At 41.0% G+C, this 25,047-nt stretch overlaps 1 protein-coding gene and 1 long non-coding RNA gene across 2 annotated transcripts in view; one reads left to right on the top strand and one right to left on the bottom strand.

Annotated features, from left to right (window-relative positions):
* Positions 1-16,490, bottom strand: part of LOC144972212 (uncharacterized) — a 60,475-nt gene extending 43,985 nt beyond the window's left edge. Inside the window, exon 1 of the long non-coding RNA XR_013645310.1 lies at positions 16,162-16,490. This is a non-coding gene — a long non-coding RNA (uncharacterized LOC144972212). The remainder of the gene's footprint in view (positions 1-16,161) is intronic.
* Positions 1-24,846, top strand: part of LOC144972224 (E3 ubiquitin-protein ligase TRAF7-like) — a gene marked incomplete in the record, with an annotated part of 126,560 nt that extends 101,714 nt beyond the window's left edge. The window contains 2 exon segments of the mRNA XM_078913258.1: positions 22,303-22,422; positions 23,783-24,846. Of these exon segments, the coding sequence (XP_078769384.1) occupies positions 22,303-22,422; positions 23,783-23,794 (132 nt within the window).
* Between the last annotated feature and the right edge of the window lie 201 nt (positions 24,847-25,047).

The raw sequence follows: 25,047 nt of genomic DNA, 5'->3' as shown, positions 1-25,047 counted from the left end.
TGTTATGGAAATATCCAGAAAAAAAAAATCCCCCCAAAAATGACGCAAAATATTGTCTATTACAACAATGTTATTAAACTAGATTCATGATGGGGTTTCCCTTGTCAGACCTGTATATAGGGAAAGAGATTAGCGGAAGAGAAGCGTCCCTTGATTGGACGTCACCCATAGTCTGTGACGTCACCGGCGGAAAACGAGGACGCATGCGCACAACCAACATGACGTTCTCTCTCTAATAACTTTTCCACCGGTGACGTCACAGACTATGGGTGACGTCCGATTAAGGGACGCTACTCTTCCGCTAATCGCATTCCCTATATGTAAACGTCGGACAAACTCATTACAGTTTTTTTTTTTTTTTTTTTGGCCACAAGATTCGACCTTGAAATATCGATGGATGAAAATGACGTCATCTTTTCAAAAAGGACCAAAGCTGGGATTTCTATGAAGACAATGGCCGTCATCTGATGGTCATTTCAAAAATCTCTCCAGATTTTATATAGCGCAATATCCATTAACCATGCTCAACGCGCTTTACAGGTGGTCCTTAGCTAACAGCAACTTCTAACATGTAGGACGAGACGTTATGCATGTTACTGTTAGGCGACATTACAACGCTGTTAACGGGCAGGTACTCGTTTTACACCTGAGTACGGTGAGAGAATGTGAGTAAAGAGCGGCTATGTGGTCTAGTGGTATGACACTCGCTTCGCAGTCGATCGGAAGGTCCTGGGTTCGAGCCTCGCTCGTCGCATAGTCGAGTCCTTCAAGAAGGCTCTGTACGCACATTCTCTCACCGTACTCAGGTGTAAAAGGAGCACCTGTCCGTTAACAACATTGTCTGTTCGAAGAAAATGTAATATTGCCTGACAGGCGTCATGTCCCGTCTTAAATGTTAAATATTGCTGTTGGCCAGGGCCACTGTGTAAAGCGCTTTGAGCACATTTAGTGGATATTGCGCTATGTAAAAGCTCAATTTTAAAAAAGCCTTTTTCAAGGACTCAACTATGCTCCGCTCAGAGCGGGACTCGAACCCAGGACCTTCCGATATACCACTAGACCACATAGCCGCATGATCTATCGATACTTGAAAGTGATTCTCATGGCCACGGTTTAAAATATTTTTTTCATAATGTGGTCGGAATAACATTAAATAGTCAGATGTCACGTCCGCCCAGCAACCATCAGCTTGGTTCTTCATGCTGGCTAGAACTTTTTCACATATCATGTGATCAGAATGTATAAAAGTCAAAACATGATCAGATTGATAATGTTTTTCTCCTCTGGATACACTTTTATGCTCGTCGAAGAAGTATTTCATAAGGGTGTCCGCCATTGTTCTGATAGTTCAGAACAAGTTACTAAGTTACTTTGCGTCACTACGAGGAAAGAGACGTCAAGACTGTTGAAGCCTATTATCGTGAATATAAATATTGATGCTGTGCGTTTCGCTTATAAAAACACTCACAGCATCCGCCAGCCGGATATGACGTACCAACACACGAAACTATGTGTAAGGTGAAACGTTTGTGATCATGATAGATACAATCTAGTGGCAACTACTCATAAAAATGGCTGGCTAAAAACAATGATAAAGATCTGAGTGACGTCAATTTCGTTCCTTCTGTAGAAATAAATAACAATGTGAAATTGAATGTAAGCTTCAATTTAATTACGAAAGCAGATAAAATGGACGTTTCGGGTTTCCCCTTTATCAACAAAATAGAATGAATGAAACACTACAGAGGAATGAGATAATGTGGTAGTGGCGTAGTTAAGATGAATAAACAAAATATCTCTCTGTCCGAGAGAGGGAGGGAGATATAGAGCGTGGACACACACACACACACACACACACACACACACACACACACACACAGAGGGGGGATAGAGGAAAAGGGAGAGATAGAGGAACAGTGATAGAGAGAGGGAGAGATAGAGGAACAGTGATAGAGAGAGGGAGAGATAGAGGAACAGTGATAGAGAGAGGGAGGGATAGAGAGAGAGAGAGAGGGTGGGGGGGGGAATAGAGGAAAAGGGAGAGATTGAGGAAAAGTGATAGAGAGAGAGAGAGGGGGGGGATAGAAAAAGAGAGAAAGAGAGAGAGGGGGAGGGATAGAAAAAGAGAGAGAGGGGGGGGGAGGGATAGAAAAAGAGAGAGAGAGGGGGAGGGATAGAAAAAGAGAGAGAGAGAGAGAGAGAGGGGGGGGGGGGGGTGAAATGATAGAGTTAGACAAGAGTACTGATGGTAACAACTCTTGTCTAAAAATAGCATCGTTTCCAAATATTATATGCCAGAACCGTATCGTTTCATTTCAAAACTCCTTCCTTCTTTTTTTCATTTTGATATAAAATCTAGCATTCTGCCGTACTCTTGGTTTTGTGGCATGACAATCGCTTTCGGATCGGAAGGTCCTGGGTTCGAGCCTCGCTCGGCGCATAGTCGAGTCCTTGAAAAAGGCTCTTTTCTCACATTCTGTCAACGTCATCAGGTGTAAGATGGGTACCTGGCCGTCAACAGTGTTGCATGTCTCTGTCCGAATAAAATTGCCTCGTCCCACACGTTGAAGTGTTGCTGTTGGCTAGAGACCCCTGAATGCCCTTTGAGCTCGTTCGTGGATATTGCTCTATATAAATGCTCTTGTTTTCGTGGGGTTTTTTTTTGTGTGTGTTTTTATTTTCTTGGTTTTTTTTTTTTGTTTTTTGTTTTTTTGTTGTTTTTTTGTTGTTTTTTTTTTGTGTACAGGCCAGTGATAAGTTTGGCATTTTCCCACTCACGCTGTGGAGTACAGCAGATATTCTGGCCAAAATTTAGGGGAAAAAAAGCCATTTTATGACTAGTTTGGCATTTTCCCATCCACGTTATGATGGGGTACCTTTGTATTTAATCCCGTTTGAAGTTTCCTGTCTGGGTTTGGTGATAAATGGCTGCTGTCAGATTTACCACTACACCACTAGTCTGCCGTAATTTGGAAAAACCCATATTTAAGAATTTGGCCAGAAAACTCGTCCTTCAAATATCGATCGACTTAAATGACTCTCATCTTGGATAAAACTCTCAAACCCGGGACTTCGTCGAAGTCCCGGGTTTGAGAGTTTTACCCAAGATAAGAGTCATTTAAGTCGATCGATATTTGAAGGACGAGTTTTCTGGCCAAATTCTTAAATATGGGTTTTTTCAGAGTACGGCAGTACGGCCTAACGTTGTATGGATCATCATATCAACCTCTCTCTCTCTCTCTCTCTCTCTCTCTCTCTCTCTCTCTCTATCTATCTATCTATCTATCTATCTATCTATCTATCTATCTATCTATCTCTGTGAGTGTGTTTGTATTTATCCAGGAATAAGGAAGAAAAGCGTGACGTCATTAACTGGTTCCTATTTCATTGGAAGTGTAAAACAACTCTTCCATAGGACTGGAAACATCCTTAGTGTAATTGATCTTCTGGTGTCAGAGTGATGGCATCTTATTTCCTAGTCTAAATATATTATGCTGGCCGTCAATAAAGATCACCCACCATCGCTCTTCCACGTCCTGTTACTAAAATAACTAGATATGCCATCTTTTGGTAACGGTGTGTTGTGACGAAGATTCCGGCTGGGTTTGCGATGGTGCACGAGTGCGGTAAAGAATTTGCTGATTGGGTCGATCGTCATAACAGAGGAGTGTGAGCACCATTAGAATCTGCTGCTGATTGGGTCGATCGTCATAACATAGTATAAGTATGAACACCATTAGAAGCTGCTGCTGATTGGGTCGATCGTCATAACATAGGAGTGTGAGCACCATTAGAAGCTGCTGCTGATTGGGTCGATCGTCATGACATTGGAGTGTGAGCACCATTAGAAGCTGCTGATTGGGTCGATCGTCATGACATTGGAGTGTGAGCACCATTAGAAGTTGCTTCCATTTTTTGCTTGATGTTGGTGTTGGGCAAAACTCGGGAAGCATGAAAAATTGGGGGCTGGCTGAGACTAGCTTGTGTACATGTGGATGCCCAGAGCAGACGATGGAGCACATCCTTAGAGAATGCTAGGACTGGCCCTCCCAGCTGCCCTGACCTTGACCTACGAGTCTGACCCCAGAGTAGATGCTGTGGAGTGGGTTGGGTGTTTGAGCGACAAGCTATGATGATGATGATCTGGTTCATTGTGTAACCTTTTCATTATTTGAATCTGGCAGTCTAACGTGATGGTGATCTGGTTCATTGTGTAACCTTTTCATTATTTGAATCTGGCAGTCTGACGTGATGGTGATCTGGTTCATTGTGTAACCTTTTCATTATTTGAATCTGGCAGTCTACGTGATGGTGATCTGGTTCATTGTGTAACCTTTTCATTATTTGAATCTGGCAGTCTACGTGATGGTGATCTGGTTCATTGTGTAACCTTTTTTATTTGATCTGGCAAAGTGATGTTGAATCTGGTTCTTGTGTAACCTTTCATTATTTGAATCGCATCTACGTATGTATTGTTCATTGTTAACCTTTTCATTATTTGAATCTGATCTAGTGATGGATGATTGGTTCATTGTGTAACCTATTATCATTATTTGAATCTATTGATGATGTGATCTGTTCATTGTGTAACCTTTTCATTATTTGAATCTGGCAGTCTAACGTGATGGTGATCTGGTTCATTGTGTAACCTTTCATTATTTGAATCTGGCAGTCTGACGTGATGGTGATCTGGTTCATTGTGTAACCTTTTCATTATTTGAATCTGGCAGTCTAACGTGATGGTGATCTGGTTCATTGTGTAACCTTTTCATTATTTGAATCTGGCAGTCTAACGTGATGGTGATCTGGTTCATTGTGTAACCTTTTTATTTCTGTGCAAAGTATTTTTAATATCAATTCTTATGTTGGTGAAAAGCATTAAAGGGCTAATTGATTTGAAATCAGATTCTATTATATATATATATATAATATATATATATATATATATATATATATATATATATATATATATATATATATATATATATATATATATATATATATATATATATATATATATATATATATATATATATATATATATATATATATATATTGTCATTGTAAATAATTGTTATTATGTATAAACAATTTGCCTATACATAACATGTATTTTTACCGACAACAAATAATGGATTCATTTATTCTGTCCCGTCCGACGTCCCAGGCTGTCGCCGCAGACAATTTTGTCTGGTACCATTTATCCAATTTCCCCTGGGCGGTCAGCAGCTGATGGCCTCTCCAGTTTTAAGTCTATTGTTTGATAGCTTCATCCTGGCTACACTATTCTTGTCTGCGTCTCCAAGTCCCCATGCGTCTCCAAGTCCCCCTGCGTCTCCAACCCCCCCCCCCTCCCTGCGTCTCCAAGTCCCCCTGCGTCTCCAAGCCCCCCCCCCTCCCTGCGTCTCCAAGTCCCCCTGCGTCACCAAGTCCCCCTGCGTCTCCAAGCCCCCCCCCCCTCCCTGCGTCTCCAAGTCCCCCTGCGTCTCCAAGCCCCCCCCCCCTCCCTGTGTCTCCAATTTCCCCTGCGTCTCCAAGCCCCCCTGCGTCTCCAAGTTCCCCTGCGTCTCCAAGCCCCCCTGCGTCTCCAAGTCCCCCTGCTTCTCCAAGCCCCTCTGCGTCTCCAAGCCCCCCTGCGTCTCCAAGCCCCCCCCCCTGCGTCTCCAAGCCCCCCCCCCCTGCGTCTCCAAGCCCCCCCCCCTGCGTCTCCAAGCCCCCCCCCCCTGCGTCTCCAAGCCCCCCCCCCCCTGCGTCTCCAAGTTCCGCTGCGTCTCCAAGTCCCCCTTTGGCTTCCATTCAAATACTTCGGAGATTTGCAATAAGATGACTCTGTGCCAAACAGCCATTTATAAATTAATGAATAATAAATTTGCGCTTATATAGAGCACATTCCCGTTGAGGTCTCTATGCGCCTTACAATAAAATCTCGAGAATAAAACGAAACATGAAAACATGGCATACAAATATTAGCGACAGGTCTATATACATATTATATGCAGAAAAGTTGACTTATTAGTTATGATTGTATAAAACCAATAAACATATAGAGGCTATAAAAATATAATTATGTCACATTTCTTGATTTCTAATATCAAATTTATATATGACAAGATCAAAGTGCCGCTGATACCATGTTAAGAAATTGATTTTACTATATGCTGTTTCATTGTAATTTGTAATCATTATAATGAGAGAATAATTTAAAATACATCTTAAAGATATGATAAAATTGAAGCAATTGATCTTTGGCATTGTTAAACGAGTCAAGCATACCTTTTAAAATCATGTAGAAATTAATGTATGTTTAGTCACGGGTTAATTGACTAATAGTATGAAGTCAAAATTTACTTTTAACGCAATTGCAGTATATTACATATCTGATAGTTTCATATAGAGTTCTTAAAAAGTTGGTGTTGCTTGTGACCTTTGGTGTCATCAAACACAGCACAATACTAAGACTCGACACGAAACTTTAAAGCTCATTTTTAATGTTTATAAAATCTTTTATTATGAGAAAAAAGGATAGATTTACTATCTGAATTCAAATCTTGGAGTAAATGTATACCGTTTTGCCGATATTGAGGTTTATTGTTTTTGGTGTCATTTGTCACAAGCAACACGGCATGCGTGAACACGTGGAAGTTTGTTTCGTTAAATGGCGATTCGCAATTTTGATCCACCCTTCTTACCAGTCTTTGAAGTGCAGCACTTTCATTTGCCTTTCCAGCGTGGCTCCAGGCAGAAAAGGTGAGTTGAACTTTGGTGTCATCGCTATTTTACATTGTCACAAGCAACACTTGATATTGGATATTACAAAGTGCCACCAAAAAATTATGTTTTCAGCTGTTATTCTATTTACAAATATGATATTATGACATCTCACATAAGACTATGATTTTGACACAATTAATTATTTCCTTGTAATTCTAATGTTTTATGTTTCAGGGTTGTATCAATCAAGAAAAAGACAAAACTCAAGCTTTTGACGAATCCAGATAAAAGAAGGGTTGTCAAGAAATTTGATTTGATTTACTATTAACACACTAGATTACTACAAACTAGCAGATTTGAGCAGTAGGGCGGATGTTACGGTATGGTTACATGAATTCATTACCATGGCTGATATTTATCTAGTGTTTGTTTGACTTCTGGTACTTTTTGTGACCATTGGTGTCATTGGTTAAAATGTCACAGGTGACACTTAAGTTTGAAGTTTCTAATGTATTTCTGTTTTCATGTTCTTCAAAGCTTGAAATGTCATTGAATTACATTTTAACAGGCTATATTACATGTGTTCAGTTGCTATTCTTGATTTATTGAGGCAAAATTGCGTTCTAGTGCCGATTTTGACCAAAGTAATAGCAACAATGGTATTACTAATATCTAAGCATATTTCCAATTTGAAAGTATTTAGTTTCTTAAAATATTATCGAATTTCATTTTAGAGTAGGTTATTGTGCTTTTTTGACTGAAAATAATGATATATTATGGACGAGTGTGATTTGGTGTTGCTTGTGACATAAGTAATGGTGTCACCGGTCTTATGTCACAAGTCACATTCAGATGCTCTAATTTCCATGTAAATTTCTATTTTTGAAGTCTTTGGTTTCTGAAATATTATTAAATTCCATATTTAACTGTGGTTATTACACTGGTTTGACTGAAATTAATGATTTATTGTCGAAATTGCAATTTGGTATTGCTTGTGACATAATTAATGGTGTCATCGGTCTAATGTCACAAGTGACGCAATGTCGCTAAATAAGATATGCTTTGGTCACATTATTTCCCAACATTTCATTCCAAAAGTTTCTGAACATTGCTGGTAATAAGCATATGCAATATTGTTGTTGTTGTTAATGCACAACCATTTTTATGAAATAATATATTTGCATTCTATGTTGCTTGTGACCGATGACACCAAAAAGCAATATTTTCTCCAATAGTTGGTATTATTATTGTACTATGATTGTTGTTGATTGTGTCTTTTTGTCTATAACTAACTAAATAAAGTTTGATACTCAACAAAAATCATTTGGTTATTGAGTTTTTTGTCTCATTTTGGTGTCACCGGTCACAGGTGACACCAGTAACCTATAGGTATTGTTGACGATATTATGCTGCGTTAGACCTTAAAGTTATCTAAAGGGCCTTTGATTCATGAAGTACAGGGTTTTTGCTACACATATAGAAACATGAATGAACTATTATGTCACTTTTATTTTGAGAAAAAAAAATTGGCACCTTTTGACCTTGGCTCATATATATATAATATATAAAATATATATATATATATATAATATATATATATAATATTATATATATATATATTAAAAAGGGACGTTTTAAAAGGTTTTTAAAAAGAATATTTTAAATCTAAAAATCTAATGACTTCGGGCAAGCTGTTCCAAATGTTCGGCCATGCAAGGTTAAAAGATCTTTCACCATATGTTTTTAGCCTCACTTTGGGTTTGTTTGTTTTTTAAAGTAACAGTGTCGTTTTATAGGGAATGAGATTAGCGGAAGAGTAGCGTCCCTTGATTGGACGTCACCCATAGTCTGTGACGTCACCGCGGAAAAGTTATTAGAGAGAGAACGTCATGTTGGTTGTGCGCATGCGTCTCTCGTCCTCGCGGAAGCCATTCGTTGCGTCATAATATACGTCAACATCACTTCTATTTATAGGTGTAAACTTGGCTTATGAATTTAATCAGGGTGTCACCATTATTCTATCTCCCCTCCCCCCCCCCCCTCACTCACACACACACACACACACACACACACACGGCGATGAAAGTCACGAATGGTATAATTATCACACCTATGTTTTCTATAGACGTTGTTATATATAATTAATGCTCCGTCATTATCTTCTGAAGACAGCTACAACACTAAAACAAGACGAGAGAAAACGCACCAGAAATGGAAAGTCAAAACAAAACAACAAAACAAAAACAAACAAACAAAATCCCAGAAAGAACCCCCCCCCCCCCCCCCCTGCCCCCTAAAAAAAAAACCAAAAAAAAAAAACATTCACTCACACACATACACAAACACACACACATACACAAACACACACACATACAGCCACACACAACCAAAACAAAGCGAGAGAAGAAATACCAAGAATAAAACAATGAAATGGGATGTTTGATTAAGGTCACGGATTGGTTTGTGTTTTTTTTCTTTTTCTTTTTCTTTTTTCTTTTCTCATCGTTCTCTCATCGTGTCATTTTCTGCTCATTAGAATTGATACCATTTTCACGTCTTTTATCAACACGATAGCACCGACAGTCATGTCTTCATATACACCAAAATGGCGTCTTTGTAGTCATTCCATTGTCATCACCTCATTACCTGACAAAAGATAGAACGAAGATGATGACGTCACTCTGGTCTTTGTCATTGGGTTTTTTTGTTTTTTTTTGCCATCCACGTTTATGAGTAATTCTCACTAAACTGTATGAACCAAACTATAAAAGTTCATGCTTACACATAATTTTGTGTGTTGGTTAGGCCGTTTATAGTAGAAACGAAATTGACGTCATTCAGCTTTGTATAATTGTTTTTAGCCAGCCATTTTTATGAGTAGTTTTCACTAAATTGTATCAATTAGTGTATAAATAGTTTACTTAGTAGCTGGTTCAAAACTATCGGAACAATGGCGGACGCCCTTATGAAATACTTCTCCGACGAGCATAAAGGTGTCTCCAGAGGAGAAAAACTTTATAAATCTGATCATGTTTTGACTTTTATACATTCTGATCACATGACATGTGAAAAAAGTTCTAGTCAGTATGAAGATTAAAAAGTACCGATTTTCTTTGTTTAGAACCAAGCTGCTCGTTGCTGGGCGACGTGACATCAGACTATTGAATCCGATTTGAAAGGAGAGTTCGGTGCCAATTTGGCGTTTTTTTAAAAAGCCGTTTGGCATGGGGGAAAAAATGGAATTTTGATTTTTTAAAATATCAAAATGGTTTGGCATTTTATCCATTTTATAGGGAATCAGATTAGCGGAAGAGTAGCGTCCCTTGATTGGACGTCACCGGGGTAGGAGTTACTTGTAAACAAACCAACTACATGCCAAGCGTTCCAAATACAAAATTTATTATTCATATTTCTGTACAAAAATGCATATCATAATCAACGTTATGCATTTTTGTACAGATAAATGAATAATAAATTTTGTATTTGGAGCGCTTGGCTTGTAGTTGGTTTGTTTACAATAACTTCTCCACCGGTGACGTCCAATCAAGGGACGCTACTCTTCCGCTAATCTCATTCCCTATAAGCAGCATGTATTTTTCATAATATCTAACTTCACATAATTAATATACAAAAATTAGGCATTGCTGGCTGCTAGAGACCCCTTGAAAGTAGATAAGATAACAACAAGAAATGAAGTAAGTAGGAAAGTGCCAGAAGACAACAGAGAATGAAAACTTCGCGGCGGCGAAGGGGGCTCGAACCAGCGACCTTACTGGTACGACAACTCTGCCTGAATATGAATACTGCAACCACCATTGAGTACAGACGGTACAAGTTATTTTGCATTTTTAAACATTTGTTTTCCACGTTTATTAGTGTATTGTTGTGCTGACGAAGGGTTTGTACCCGAAACGTCCATTGTCTGTATTGTTCCCATACGAAGCCTCTCCATTTTCACTCTTTCGTTCGTATTCTCACGATAACCGGTGTACCACGCGAGAATGACACTACCATAAAAAAAACTCTATAGAGTTAAATTGGCGTACGCGAGGCACACTCTAGAGTTAGTCTCGCGGCCTCGTGGCTAACTCTAGAGTGTGTCTCGCGTACGCCAATTTAACTCTAGAGTCTTTTTTTTAAACCATCCTAAAATTTGACTTTTCCTTATTAACGACAAAATATTTTTTTTTTAATTAAAAAAAAAAGTAGAAAACAACAGCTTCACAAAGTAAGAGATGAATTCACAGAATTTCCCAAAGTTTTTTGTACAAATCTAGTGCTGACACGGTAGTTTCGGTGTACCACGCGAGCATGACTCTACCAAAAAAAAAAAAAGACTAGTTAAATTGGCGTACGCGAGGATAACTCTAGAGCCTGTCTCGTGTACGCGAATTTAACTCTAGAGTCTTTTTGGCGATAGAGTCATTCTGGCGTGCTACACCAGCTTTTGTACAGCCCATACCGTTTTCTACTTAGACGATGGACAAAAATGGCTTGCTGTTACCGTGTGTGACGTATGCATGTGATATCGCGTTACCACGTGATTCCACGCTCAGACGCTTTACCTAAGGCTAATGATCTGCTTACATACAACTCTGTAACCGTGTCATTATCAGGAACCAGTGTAATGCCGTATTCTGGAATAAACACGTAGGTATTTAATCATTAGGCCAGAACACTCGTCCTTCAAATATCTACCGATTTACATGACACGCATCTTGGCAAAAATTCTCAAACCTGGGACTTCGCGAGGTCTTCGTGAATTTTCAGGTTTGAGCGTTTTTCTTTTTTGGTGTTTTGTTGTTTTGTTTTTTTTTTGGTTGGGTTTTTTTTTTTTTTTTTTTTTGTATCTTTTGTTGTTGCCAAGATGGGGGTCATTTCATCATTTAAATCGATCGATATATGAAGGACGAGTTTTCTGGCCAAAATTTTTTAACACCTGTTTAGTCCATAGTATGACAGTTCACTGGTTAATCATTGGCATCCCAATTCTCCCTTCACATCCCAATTCTCCCTTCACATCCCAATTCTCCCATCACATCCCAATTCTCCCTTCACATCCCAATTCTCCCATTACATCCCAATTCTCCCATCACATCCCAATTTTCCCTTCACATCCCAATTCTCCCTTCACATCCCAATTCTCCCTTCACATCCCAATTCTCCCTTCACATCCCAATTCTCCCTTCACATCCCAATTCTCCCTTCACATCCCAATTCTCCCTTCACATCCCAATTCTCCCTTCACATCCCAATAATTCTCCCATCACATCCCAATTCTCCCATCACATCCCAATTCTCCCATCACATCCCAATTCTCCCATCACATCCCAGTTCTCCCTTCACATCCCAGTTCTCCCTTCACATCCCAATTCTCCCTTCACATCCCAATTCTCCCTTCACATCCCAGTTCTCCCTTCACATCCCAATTCTCCCTTCACATCCCAATTCTCCCTTCACATCCCAATTCTCCCTTCACATCCCAATAATTCTCCCATCACATCCCAATTCTCCCATCACATCCCAATTCTCCCATTACATCCCAATTCTCCCTTCACATCCCAATTCTCCCTTCACATCCCAATTCTCCCTTCACGTCCCAATTCTCCCATCACATCCCAATTCTCCCTTCACATCCCAATTCTCCCTTCACGTCCCAATTCTCCCTTCACATCCCAGTTCTCCCTTCACATCCCAATTCTCCCTTCACATCCCAATTCTCCCTTCACATCCCAATTCTCCCTTCACATCCCAATTCTCCCTTCACATCCCAGTTCTCCCTTCACCTCCCAGTTTTTGATGGGGTTGTACTAAATCCGAATCTCGACTCGAAGGACTTAATAAATAAAGCTGAAGCATCTTATGGAATAAATAATTTCATTAACGGGAACGAGGAAATCCTTTTGAATGTTACCTGTCATATCGAATGGGAATTATATATGACTGAACCAAACATTTGGTAACAATCATGTAACATTATGTTAACATTATGGTAACACTAACGAAAGAGTGAAAATGGAGAGGCTTCGTATGGGAACAAAACAGACAATGGACGTTTCGGTACAAACCCTTCGTGAGCAGAACAATACACAAAATAACGTGGGAAACAAATAAGATAAAATGCCATGTACACACATCAACATGGAAAACAAGTAAAATACAATGCATTTCATTTTATTTGTTTTCCAAGTTTTTTTGTGTATTGTTGTGCTGACGAAGGGGTTGTACCCGAAACGTCCATTGTCTTTATTGTTCCCATACGATGCCTCTCCATTTTCACTCTTTCGTTAGTATTTTCACGATGACCGGCTTCAGGCAGCCCTTACCGTTTTCTATCATTATGGTAACATTACGATAACAGCGCAGCCAATGAAATTGGGTATCTTGTAATCCGATGATGATCCGATTTCGTAACCGATCCATCACCATTTTACCCACTTAGTTACCAGGCCTGTAAATTCTCAGCCATTTGGCTGATTTCAGACTTTTGCATGTTTATCCAGAAACTGACTTTTAATCTCAGCCTTGATACCTATTTTTGTTATTTTGAACGCAAAACAAACGAATCCCCCACCCCCGTTTAGTTCTCATCTTATTTCGTTTTATTGTCTCTCTATTGTTCTATATTATAATATATTGCCATACGTCATATCGGGAAAACCCGAAAATAAGTTAATTTCGTTCCCTGGATTTTACCGTTCGTGATCTCGTGCTGAACCACGGAAGCTGATCTACTGGTCTGAAATCAGCTAATATTTTATTATAGTTATAGAGTGGCTGATTTCGCTGGGATTTCAGCCACTGTGACCTCACCAGGTCATAACCCGACTCGGCCAAGGTTGCGCATTGAATCATGGGACGGTGTGAAAGTGAGAGTTGCGGTTCCGGTAAAACTTTGTTTACAAACATTTCCAAGTAATCCTGCCCAGTTTTTGACTTTATCCATCTTTGATGATCAGAATTTCATTCTAAAGGAGTAAGCTCACAACTATATCATTCTATTATCTTACAATTTTCAAGTGTTTATACATTGATACGATCTTTATTCATTAAAATGCCTGAGACTTTCGTCGACCGCAATGCCGATATTAAGGCAATCGACGCGTCTGTGCGAAACCGTTTTAAGTGGTCGTGGCTTGAAGAGAAGGATTTGCAAGGGAATTTTCTTTCGGATTACATAAGAAAAATTACTGAAGCTGGACTTTGTTATTGTTTAATTTGTAAACGGGCTCTGAGTTACGGTGGTAGAGGCAAAGCATACCTTACTCGCCAAGCCCAATCTTCGTATCACAGTATTGTGTCATCAAATTGTAAGTAGATTTAGATATTCGTTATGAACTCTGTATTATTATCTAATCAATACATCCATTTTATATAAATCAGCAGGATTTTATGTTACGTTTTTTTTTTTTTTTTTTTTTTTTTGTTTTTTTTTTTTGGGGGGGGGGGTCATGCGAACATATGGCTGACATTTTTCAGCCTTTTCGCAAATTGTGCATTTACAGGCCTGTTAGTTGATGAAGGGAAAACCCGAAACCCAGTGACATCCTAATTTGTCTTTGTGGATTAAACTGATGGAAGGCACCTTTTAAAAAAGAAAATGTCATTGTGGATGTTGACGGGTTCGAACTTCTCGCGACAACGTGTTCATGTCTGTGTGTCACGGTAAACACTACACACTACACACTACACACCATGGATTATGAGAAATAGAGGCTGTGGAATAGGGTTCAATAGTGACGTCACTTCCCTGGTAATGACGCATAGTAACTGGTTCTAAACTATCAGAACAATGGCGGACGCCCTTATGAAAAACTTCTCCGACGATCATAAAAGTGTATCCAGAGGACAAAAACATAAATCTGATCATGTTTTGACTTTTATACATTCTGATCACATGGCGTGAAAAAGTTCTAGACAACATGAAGAATAAAAAGTACCGATTTTCTTTGTTTAGAACCAAGCTACTGGTTGCTGGGCGGACGTGACATCAGACTATTGAATCCTATTGTGACAGGCGAAAGTAGAGAATACAAATGTCACGCTGCCAGAGAGCCAAACTCGCGATTCAAATGGTACGGCTTGATGTATATATATAGGGAATGAGATTAGCGGAAGAGTAGCGTCCCTTGATTGGACGTCACCCATCGTCTGTCACGTCACCGGTGGAAACAGATTGCTCTCAGCATGGTTTAAAATGCTCCTAAGTCCTGAATATTCGTTCTAAAGAGCTAAACGTTCCTTTTCAACAAAATGTATTGAGTCAAATAGATCTATACAGCTCTGTGGCTGGAGCCAAAAATTCGTATTTCTACGAATGTTTCGTCGTGCAAGGCAGGTCTGCGAATGAAATTGAGTACCGTAAACCGGGGTGATTTTGCCTCAAAGGGAAAACTTTGCCTCTGTGAATTCGGAGCATTTTGAATAAACTCGGCTTTGTTGCATTAATTCGTTCATTAATGAATGCCCTTCCGCCACGACATCATAAGATATCGTCGCCTGGGCATTCCACGAAGGAATATAGATAATTCATCAAACAAGATGTCTGATGTCAACAGGAATCACCCATGTTGTCACAGTGAGCGTTATTAATCTTGCCCAAGGAAAAGAAAAACGAAAGTGTCCGAAGCGAGGCTCGAACCCGAGACCTTCCGGGTCACAGTGCAATACCTTAACCACTCGGTCACTTCGCCCCCCCCCCCCCCCTTGTTTGCAGTGTTTGCACCCGTTAAAAGAAACGCAGACGGGCAAACCAAATCTTTTTTTTTAAGCTTGGGCGACCGAAGAGTTTCTGGAATGACAGAATTTATGAAAATTATAGAAGCTGATATACAGAGAAGTGGTAAGACCTGGAATGAGATAAAAAAAGTTAGTTCAGGATAGAGAAGGATGGAAACTGTTTGTCTGTGGCCTATACCCTGACCTGGGGTGAAAAAGGCAATGATGATGATGATGAAAAGACGCGGAATTTTTAACAAAGGAAATAATTGCCACAAAACTAAACAATTTCTTCTTGGTCCAAAATCCAAGAGGCAAAGCTTCCCCTTTAGGCAGTGGTACCCCAGGTGACGGTACACATAACGTTTAGCACAATACGATTCAGTAGTCTGATGTCACGCCGCCTGGCAACGGCGGCCATCTTGGTTCTAAACAAAGAAAATCATTACTTTTTATTTTTCATGCTGGCTAGAACTTTTCATATGTCTTGTGATCAGAATTGTAAAAGTCAAACATGATCAAATGTTTGTGTTTTTTTTTTTTCTTCTGGATACGCTTTATACTCGCCGGAGAAATATTTCATACGGGCGTCCGCCATTGTTCCGATAGTTTAGAGCCAGTGTTACTAAGTTACCATGCGTCTTTAGGAAGGAAGTGACGTTACGACTGTTGAAGAGTATTTAGATCAATGAAAATGAAGGGTAACACGATTGTAACGTAACACTTACTTACCCCTGACGGCGTTGACGCCAATGGTGATGACGAGAAGACCGAACAATACAGCGACTCGAGTTGCCTTCATGATGGAATTCTGTTGCAATAATACAGTCGAAAAGACGGAGGATTCACTCTCTAGCAAGTATCAGCTGTGTCTTCTTCTGCTTCTCTCCCGGAAAACAATTGACAATGTACGACTTGACTGACCGACCGACCGACTGACTTATCGAGCGAGCGAGCGAGCGTTCCGTGTCTGTGGCTGGGCAATGCACGCACGGTCTGGGGGGGACGAGAGCTTGTCCTGTCTTTTCTTGTCTCGTCGTCGCGCGTCTTCGCTGGTGGACGAGAGACGGTTTGGATTTGGAACTGATGGCATTGTCTGCGAGGCGTGCGCGCTACCGCCGCGATTTGGTCTGGGCCATGCGCGCGGCGTGCGTCTTACTTGCACGGAGAAGGGAGATTTAACCCTTTCACGCCGGGATAACATTTCTTTGTCTCGGTAAAAAATAAAAGAGCCTTTATATAGCGCAATATCCACTAAATGTGCTCAAAGCGTTTTACTAGGTGTACCTGGTCAACAGCAACATTTAACATTTAGAACGGGACATGACACCTGTTAGGCGATATTTCAATTTTTCGGACAAAAACAACGCCGTTCACGGCCAAGTACTCATTTTACACCTGAGTACGATGAGAGAATGTGAGTAAAGAGCTTTTTCCAAGGACTCAAATATGCACCGAGCGAGGCTCGAACCCAGGACCTTCCGATCCGAAAGCGAGTGTGATTCCACTAAACCAGAAAGCCCCACGATTCCATGTCTTCGTCCCGGTCATAAATTTTTATTTTATTTATTTGAATCTAACCTCAGACCTAACTGGTGTCACGACTCAGAGCAGAAACGACGCGACCGTCCGAGATTCAAGTGAAACCTGTGACGTATCACGGGTACTGCTCTCTTGGTGCTATCTTGTGCCGCTATGTGGTCTTGAGCATGACACTCGCTTTCGGATCTGAAGGTCCTGGGTTCAAACCTTGCTCGGCGCATAGTTTGGGTCCCGGGAAAAGGCTCTTTACTCACATTCTTTCACCGTACTCCGGTGTAAAATGAGTAGCTGGCCGTTAACAGCGTTGTCTCTGTCGGAAAAAAGAATTGTAATATCGCTTAACAGGCGTCATGTCTTCTTCTACATGTTACGTGTTGCTGTTGGTTAGGGACCTTTGTAAAGTGCTTTGAGCACGTTTAGTGGATATTGCGCTATATAGAAGGTCAAGTTCAAGTTGTTGTTTGTTTTTTGGGGTTTTTGGGGTTTTTTGGTGATAGCGGTAAGGGGCAATGTCTGGTTAGATTAAACTCTAACATCGTTGTGAAGGGATTAATGTTGTGAGAACGAACGACAGGCAAACAGCTATAGATAGAACGAAGATGACGTCACTCAGGCCTTTGTTATTGTATTTTGCCATCTGCGTTTATGAGTAATTCTCACTAAATTGTATTAACCAGACTATAAACGTTCAAGGTTACACATAGTTTTGTGGGTTGGTCCGTTTTACTTCCGGATGGCAATTTTGTGAGCTTCTTAGCCAAGCACATACTATCTATAGATGGTTTGAATCGCCATTGCGGCGTCCTCTTTCTACCACGGGCCACTAGGGTACAGAAGTGAGGCCTTGTGGTCTAGTGATATGACACTCGCCTTCGGATCGGAAGGTCCTGGGTTCGAGCCTCGCTCGGCACATAGTTGAGTCCTTGGAAAAGGCTCTTTAATCACATTTTCTAACTTTATTCGGGCGTTGTCTCTGCCAAATAAATGTGTAATATCGCCTAACAGGCGTTATGTCTCGTTCTCCATGTTAAATGTTGCTGTTCGCTAGGGAACTTTTGTAAAGCGTTTTGAGCTCGTTTAGTGGATATTGCTCTATACAATAACTCAATTAATTTAGAAATCGTGACGTCACACCTTCCACTCTTGCGTTTCCAAACTCATCGGAAGTGTGTGTGTGTGTGTGTGTGTGTTGTGTGTGTGTGTGTTGTGTATGTGTTGTGTATGTGTGTGTGTTGTGTGTGTGTTGTGTATGTGTGTGTATGTGTGTGTTGTGTGTGTGTTGTGTATGTGTGTGTGTGTGTTGTGTGTGTGTGTTGTGTGTTGTGTGTGTTGTGTGTGTGTTGTATATGTGTGTGTGTGTGTTGTGTATGTATGTGTGTGTGTGTTGTGTGTGTTGTGTATGTGTATGTGTGTTGTGTATGTGTATGTGTGTTGTGTATGTGTATGTGTGTTGTGTATGTGTATGTGTGTTGTGTATGTGTATGTGTGTTGTGTATGTGTGTGTGTTGTGTATGTGTGTGTTGTGTGTGTGTGTGTTGTGTATGTGTGTGTGTATGTGTGTGTGTTGTGTATGTGTGTGTGTGTGTTGTGTGTGTTGTGTATGTGTGTGTGTGTGTTGTGTATGTGTGTGTGTGTGTTGTGTGTGTGTGTTGTGTATGTGTGTGTGTGTTGTGTATGTGTGTGTGTTGTGTGTATGTGTGTGTTGTATGTGTGTGTGTATGTGTATGTGTGTATGTGTGTGTGTTGTATGTGTGTGTGTTGTGTATGTGTGTGTGTTGTGTATGTGTGTGTGTGTTGTATGTGTGTGTGTATGTGTGTGTTGTGTGTGTATGTGTTTGTGTGTGTTGTATGTGTGTGTGTGTTGTATGTGTGTGTGTGTATGTGTGTGTGTATGTGTGTGTGTGTGTTGTGTATGTGTGTGTTGTGTGTGTGTATGTGTGTGTGTGATATGTGTGTGTTGTGTGTGTGTATGTTGTGTATTTGTGTGTTGTGTATTTGTGTGTTGTGTGTGTGTTGTGTATGTGTGTGTTGTGTATTTGTGTGTTGTGTGTGTGTTGTGTATGTGTGTGTTGTGTATTTGTGTGTTGTGTATGTGTGTGTTGTGTGTGTGTGTTGTGTATGTATGTGTGTGTGTGTTGTGTATGTATGTGTTGGTGTGTGTGTGTGTTGTTATGTGTGTGTGTTGTGTATGGTGTGTGTGTGTGTGTGTGTGTGTGTGTGTGTGTTGTGTGTGTGTGTGTGTGTGTGTATGTGTGTGTGTGTGTGTGTTGTGTATGTGTGGTGTGTGTGTGTTGTGTTGTGTTGTGTGTGTGTTGTGTAGTGTGTGTTGTGTTGTGTGTGTGTGTGTTGTGTGTGTGTTGTGTTATGGTGTGTGTTTGTGTGTTGTGTTGTGTGTGTGTGTGTGTTGTGTGTTGTGTATGTGTGTTGTGTTTTGTGTATGTGTGTGTTGTTGTGTGTGTGTGTTGTGTTGTGTGTGTGTGTTGTGTGTTGTGTGTGTGTGTTGTGTGTGTGTGTTGGTTGTGTGTGTGTGTGTGTGTGTGGTTGTGTGTGTTGTGTGTTTGTGTGTGTTGATGTGGTATGTTGTGTGTGTATGTGTGTTGTGTGGTGTTGTGTATGTGTGTGTGTGTGTGTATGTGTGTGTGGTGTGATTTGTGGTTGTGTGTGTGTGTGTATGTGTGGTGTGTTGTTGTGTGTGGTGTGTGGTATGTGTGTGTGTGTGTGTGTGTGTTGGTTGTGGTGTGTTGTGGTGTGTGTGTTGTGTGTGTGTGTGTGTTGTGTGTGTGTGTGTGGTGTGTGTGTGTGTTGTGTGTGTTTTGTGTGTTTGTGTTGTGGTGTTGTGTATGTGTGTGTGTGTGTGTGTGTGTTGTGTGTGTTGTGTATTGTGTGTGTGTGTGTGTGTGTGTGTTGTTATTGTGTGTGGTTGTTGTGGGTGTGGTTGGTGTGTTGTGTGTGTGTGTGTATGTGTGTGTGTGTGTGTGTGTTGTGTGTGGTGTGTTGTGTGGTGTGTGTGTTGTGTTGCGTGTCTGTGTGTGTGTGTGTGTTGTGTGTGTCTGTGCGTGTTGTGTGTGTGTGTGTGTGGTGGGTGTGTGTGGTTGTGTGTGTGTGTGTTTGTGTGTGTTGGTTGTGTGTGTGTGTGTTGTGTGGTGTGTGGTTGTGGTGTGTGTTTGTGTGTGGTTGTGTGTGGTTGTGTGGTTGTGTTGTGTGGTGTGTGTTGTGTGGTTGTTTGTGGTTGTGTGGTGTGTGTGTTGTTGTGTGTGTTGTGTGGTGGTGGTTGTGTGTGGTTGTGTTGGTGTTGTGTGTGTGTGTTGTGTTGTGTGTGTGGTTTGTGTGGATGGTGTGTGTGTGTGGTGTTGTGGTGTGTGTGTATGTTGGGTGGTTGGTTGTGTGTGTGGTGTGTGTGTTGTGTATGTGTGTGTTGTGTATGTGTGTGTGTTGTGTGTGTATTGTGTATGTGTGTGTTGTGTATGTGTTTTACACTTCCGGTTAAATAGAACCCAGCTTGCAGACATCGCACTTTTCCTCCCTATGCACGTGATGTGAGGAGTTCCCACTAAGTCAGCAACATCCAACGCTATGGGTTTAGGTTCACAACATCCGGCAACCGGATATGACGTACCAACACACAAACTCTATGTAACCTTGAAGGTTTTATAGCCTGATTGCTATACATACTTAAGTGAGAACTAATCTTAAAACGATAACAAAATGAGCTGAGTGACGTCAATTTCGTTCCTTCTAGGTGAGGTCATTGGAGGGATATAAGACTATATTTCTGAACTCGTGCGTTTAAAATGTTGAACTCGTTCCAAACAGTAGAAGCAGCTCCAGAGACCAGCGATCACATCGTCTTCCACTGTCCAATAAATGAACTTCCAGGTGGCTACGAAATAGTTTTTATGGCGGAGGAAGACTACCGAAGTTGGGTTGACGCTGCATCTCCAAATTGATTTCCTCCACCCAGCTTCCGATGTCTTCCTCCGCCCCAAGAACTGCTTTATAGCCACCTGTAAGTTTAGTTACTGGATTCTGGAGCACGGTGTGATCGCTGATCTCTGGAGCTGCCTGACATTTCCGGCAGGCATCACTGTTACCAAGTTTTTAATTCAGAAAAGTGAGTGGAGCAGGCACTTATGTTGGTAACAACAAGATATGAAGTGAGTAGAAAAGTGCCAGAAGACAATAGAGAATAAAAAAAATTTTCGCGGCGGTGGTGGGGTTTGAACCTGCGACCTTATTGGTACGACAACTCCGCCTGGCAGGTGAGAGCGTGGCTCTACCGTGTGAGCTATCCACGAACACAAAAAATATTCGTTTCAAACCCAGTCATTTCTAGATCCCTCTCTCACCCACTTCTTGAGATCGCCGATTCGTTCGCCACCATCGCGAAGTAATTTTGACCAGCAGTTAAGCTTAATAGCCAATATTCTCATCACAAACATATAACATAGAAACGATTGAGACATTGAGTATGCTCCGGTGTATGGGGTGAATTTTTAATTCAGAAAAGTGAGTGGAGCAGGCACTTATGTTGGTAACAACAAGATATGAAGTGAGTAGAAAAGTGCCAGAAGACAATAGAGAATAAAAAATTTTTTCGCGGCGTGGTGGGGTTTGAACCTGCGACCTTATTGGTACGACAACTCCGCCTGGCAGGTGAGAGCGTGGCTCTACCGTGTGAGCTATCCACGAACACAAAAAATATTCGTTTCAAACCCAGTCATTTCTAGATCCCTCTCTCACCCACTTCTTGAGATCGCCGATTCGTTCGCCACCATCGCGAAGTAATTTTGACCAGCAGTTAAGCTTAATAGCCAATATTCTCATCACAAACATATAACATAGAAACGATTGAGACATTGAGTATGCTCCGGTGTATGGGTGAATTTTTAATTCAGAAAAGTGAGTGGAGCAGGCACTTATGTTGGTAACAACAAGATATGAAGTGAGTAGAAAAGTGCCAGAAGACAATAGAGAATAAAAAATTTTTCTCTATTCTAGAATATGATTTGTTCCCAGACATTGGTCAAACACCAGGGTAGTGTGTCTTTGATGACGAGATCTATAATTGTAGAATATGATTTGTTCCCAGACATTGGTCAAACACCAGGGTAGTTGTCTTTGATGACGAGATCTATAATTGTAGAATATGATTTGTTCCCAGACATTGGTCAAACACCAGGGTAGTTGTCTTTGATGTCGAGAACCAATTATAGTTTTGTTTTCCCGTAGGTGTGGTCCATGGAGAATATGATTTGTTCCCAGACATTGGTCAAACACCAGGGTAGTGTGTCTTTGATGACGAGAACCAATTATAGTTTTGTTTTCCCGTAGGTGTGGTCCATGGAGAATATGATTTGTTCCCAGACATTGGTCAGACATCAGGGTAGCGTGGCTTGTTTGGCCGTCTCCAGGGGGAGGATCTTTTCTGGGGCTGTGGACAGTACGGTCAAGGTAGGTGCTGGTCGAAAACCTCGTCGTTTTTGTTTTTGTTTTTGTTGTCATCGTATTCGTCGTCGTCGTTGTCTTCATCATCATCAGCATCGTCGTCGTCGTTGTTGTTGTCTCTACATCATCATCATCATTGTCATCATCACCACCAATACCATCATCATCATCATCATCATCATCATCATCATCATCATCATCATCACCACCACCACCATCATCATCACCACCACCATCATCTTCATCACCACCACCACCATAATCATCACCATCATCATCATCACCACCACCATCATCATCATCACCACCACCACCATCATCATCACCACCACCACCACCACACCATCACCACCACCACCATCATTACCACCACCACCACCATCATCACCACCACCACCATCATCACCACCACCACCACCACCATCATCACCACCACCATCACCATCACCACCACCACCACAACCACCATCATCACCACCACCACCATTACCATCACCACCATCACCACCATCACCATCACCACCACCACCACAACCACCATCATCACCACCACCACCATCACCATCACCACCACAACCATCACCATCACCACCATCACCATTACCATCACCACCATCACCACCATCACCATCACCACCACCACCACAACCACCATCATCACCACCACCACCATTACCATCACCACCATCACCATTACTAACATCACCACCAGCACCACCAGCACCACCATCACCACCACCATCACCACCACCACAACCACCATCATCACCACCACCACCACCATCATCACCATCACCACCACCACAACCACAACCACCATCATCACCACCACCACCACCACCACCACCATTACCACCATTACCACAATCACCACCATCACCATTACTAACATCACCACCAGCACCACCATCACCACCACCACAACCACCATCATCACCACCACCACCACCATCATCACCATCACCACCACCATACCACCATCACCACCACCATCACCACCACCACTAATAATAATAATAATAATAATAATAATAATAATAATAATAATAATAATATAGTAATAATAATAATATTTATAAATAAAATAATAATAATAAAAATATTATGTAATAATGATAATAATAATAATAATAATATCATCATCATCATCATCATCATCATCATCATCATCATCACCACCACCACCACAACCACCGACATCACCACCACCACCATCACCACCACTACCACCGACACCATCACCACCACCACCACCATCCCCATCACCACTACCACCATCACCACCACCACCACCATCAACACCTTCACCACCACCACCACCAACTGGTCCCCAAAACATATGATATCTCTTTTCCTATCCACACAGGTATGGCAGTGATCAGATTGGACCCGGCCACCATCCCACCCAACCGCCACCAATCTGTTACTGCTGGGTCACCAGACAGCCCCCCCCCCCCTCCCCTCCCCTCCCCTCCCCTCCCCTCCACACATAATTATGTATTCGACCACAATGGAGAAAAAAAATTAGAGCTTTTATATAGAGCAATATCCACTAAATGTGCTCAAAGCGCCTTACAAGGGTGACACGTAACTACACCACCCATCCACCGGACGTGTCCTGGTCCTCATCGTATATCGTATTGGCTGTAAACAATGAAGGATTGTTTGTAACCCCTCATATCTAAACGGTCTTATCTTGTCAGGTGCCAAATCTATTAATTGAAACTTAAAATGCTTGGCATTCCATTCCAGCAATGATACACATCGTGTTCACACCAACATCGACAAGATTGGTTCAAGTTGAAATTGGCAACTAAAATTTGATTACAATTCATTTTGATTGTCTTTAAAAATGTATTTTAAAAATATACAACCCCCTCCCCCCCCCCCCCCCCCCCCAATTATAAAAAAAACAAAAGTCCACCCCTACAAGTAAGATTATTCGATATTTTGTAACCAAATTGTATGGTATTAGTAATTCTATTCACCATAATTGCTATCTTTCTCCTTCTGCTTGAATGACAATTTGACCCAAAACTAAAATCGTTGGATTTGTATTCATGCGCACCAAAAGATTATTTATAATTACCAATCAGCTGTCTTTTACACCAAATTTCACACCAATAAAATGGGCGAAAATATTCTGCAATCGTTGACCACATTTTTTATTCAACGCGTTCAAAACATTATTCAACGATGACGTAATTACTAAGAAATGATAGGGTTTTCCAATGAGAGGACTGGAATGATATATCACCTGTATTCATGTTATGGTTATCAATCATTGGGTGAATGTTTGAATGAGCCCCTGTCTATGGATGGAGAATGATCACCATATATTCATGGTATTGTTATTTATCAGACTAAGTGCCTGACGCATTGCTGTTGTGAATAATACAGTTCGTCTGATTTGCCATAATATGGCTATGAGTATCGTGTTATCTTGTTTACTATTTTGATTCGCTTTTGTCTTCATTGTCATCATCATCATCATCATCATCATCATTCTTATTTTCTCCTTTTTTTTTTTTTCTTTCTTTTTTTTCTTATTATTTTCTTCTTCATTTTTCATTTTTACTTCTTTCTTTTTTTTTTCTTTCTTTTTTTCTTTCTCTTTTATTTTCTCTTCTT

Source organism: Berghia stephanieae, chromosome 5, assembly GCF_034508935.2.
Source record: "Berghia stephanieae isolate SIO BIC M18660-M18661 chromosome 5, UCSD_Bste_1.3, whole genome shotgun sequence".
NCBI lineage: Eukaryota > Metazoa > Mollusca > Gastropoda > Nudibranchia > Aeolidiidae > Berghia > Berghia stephanieae.
Note: the sequence above shows the minus strand (reverse complement) of the source record. Positions and strands in the feature narration are given on the sequence as shown.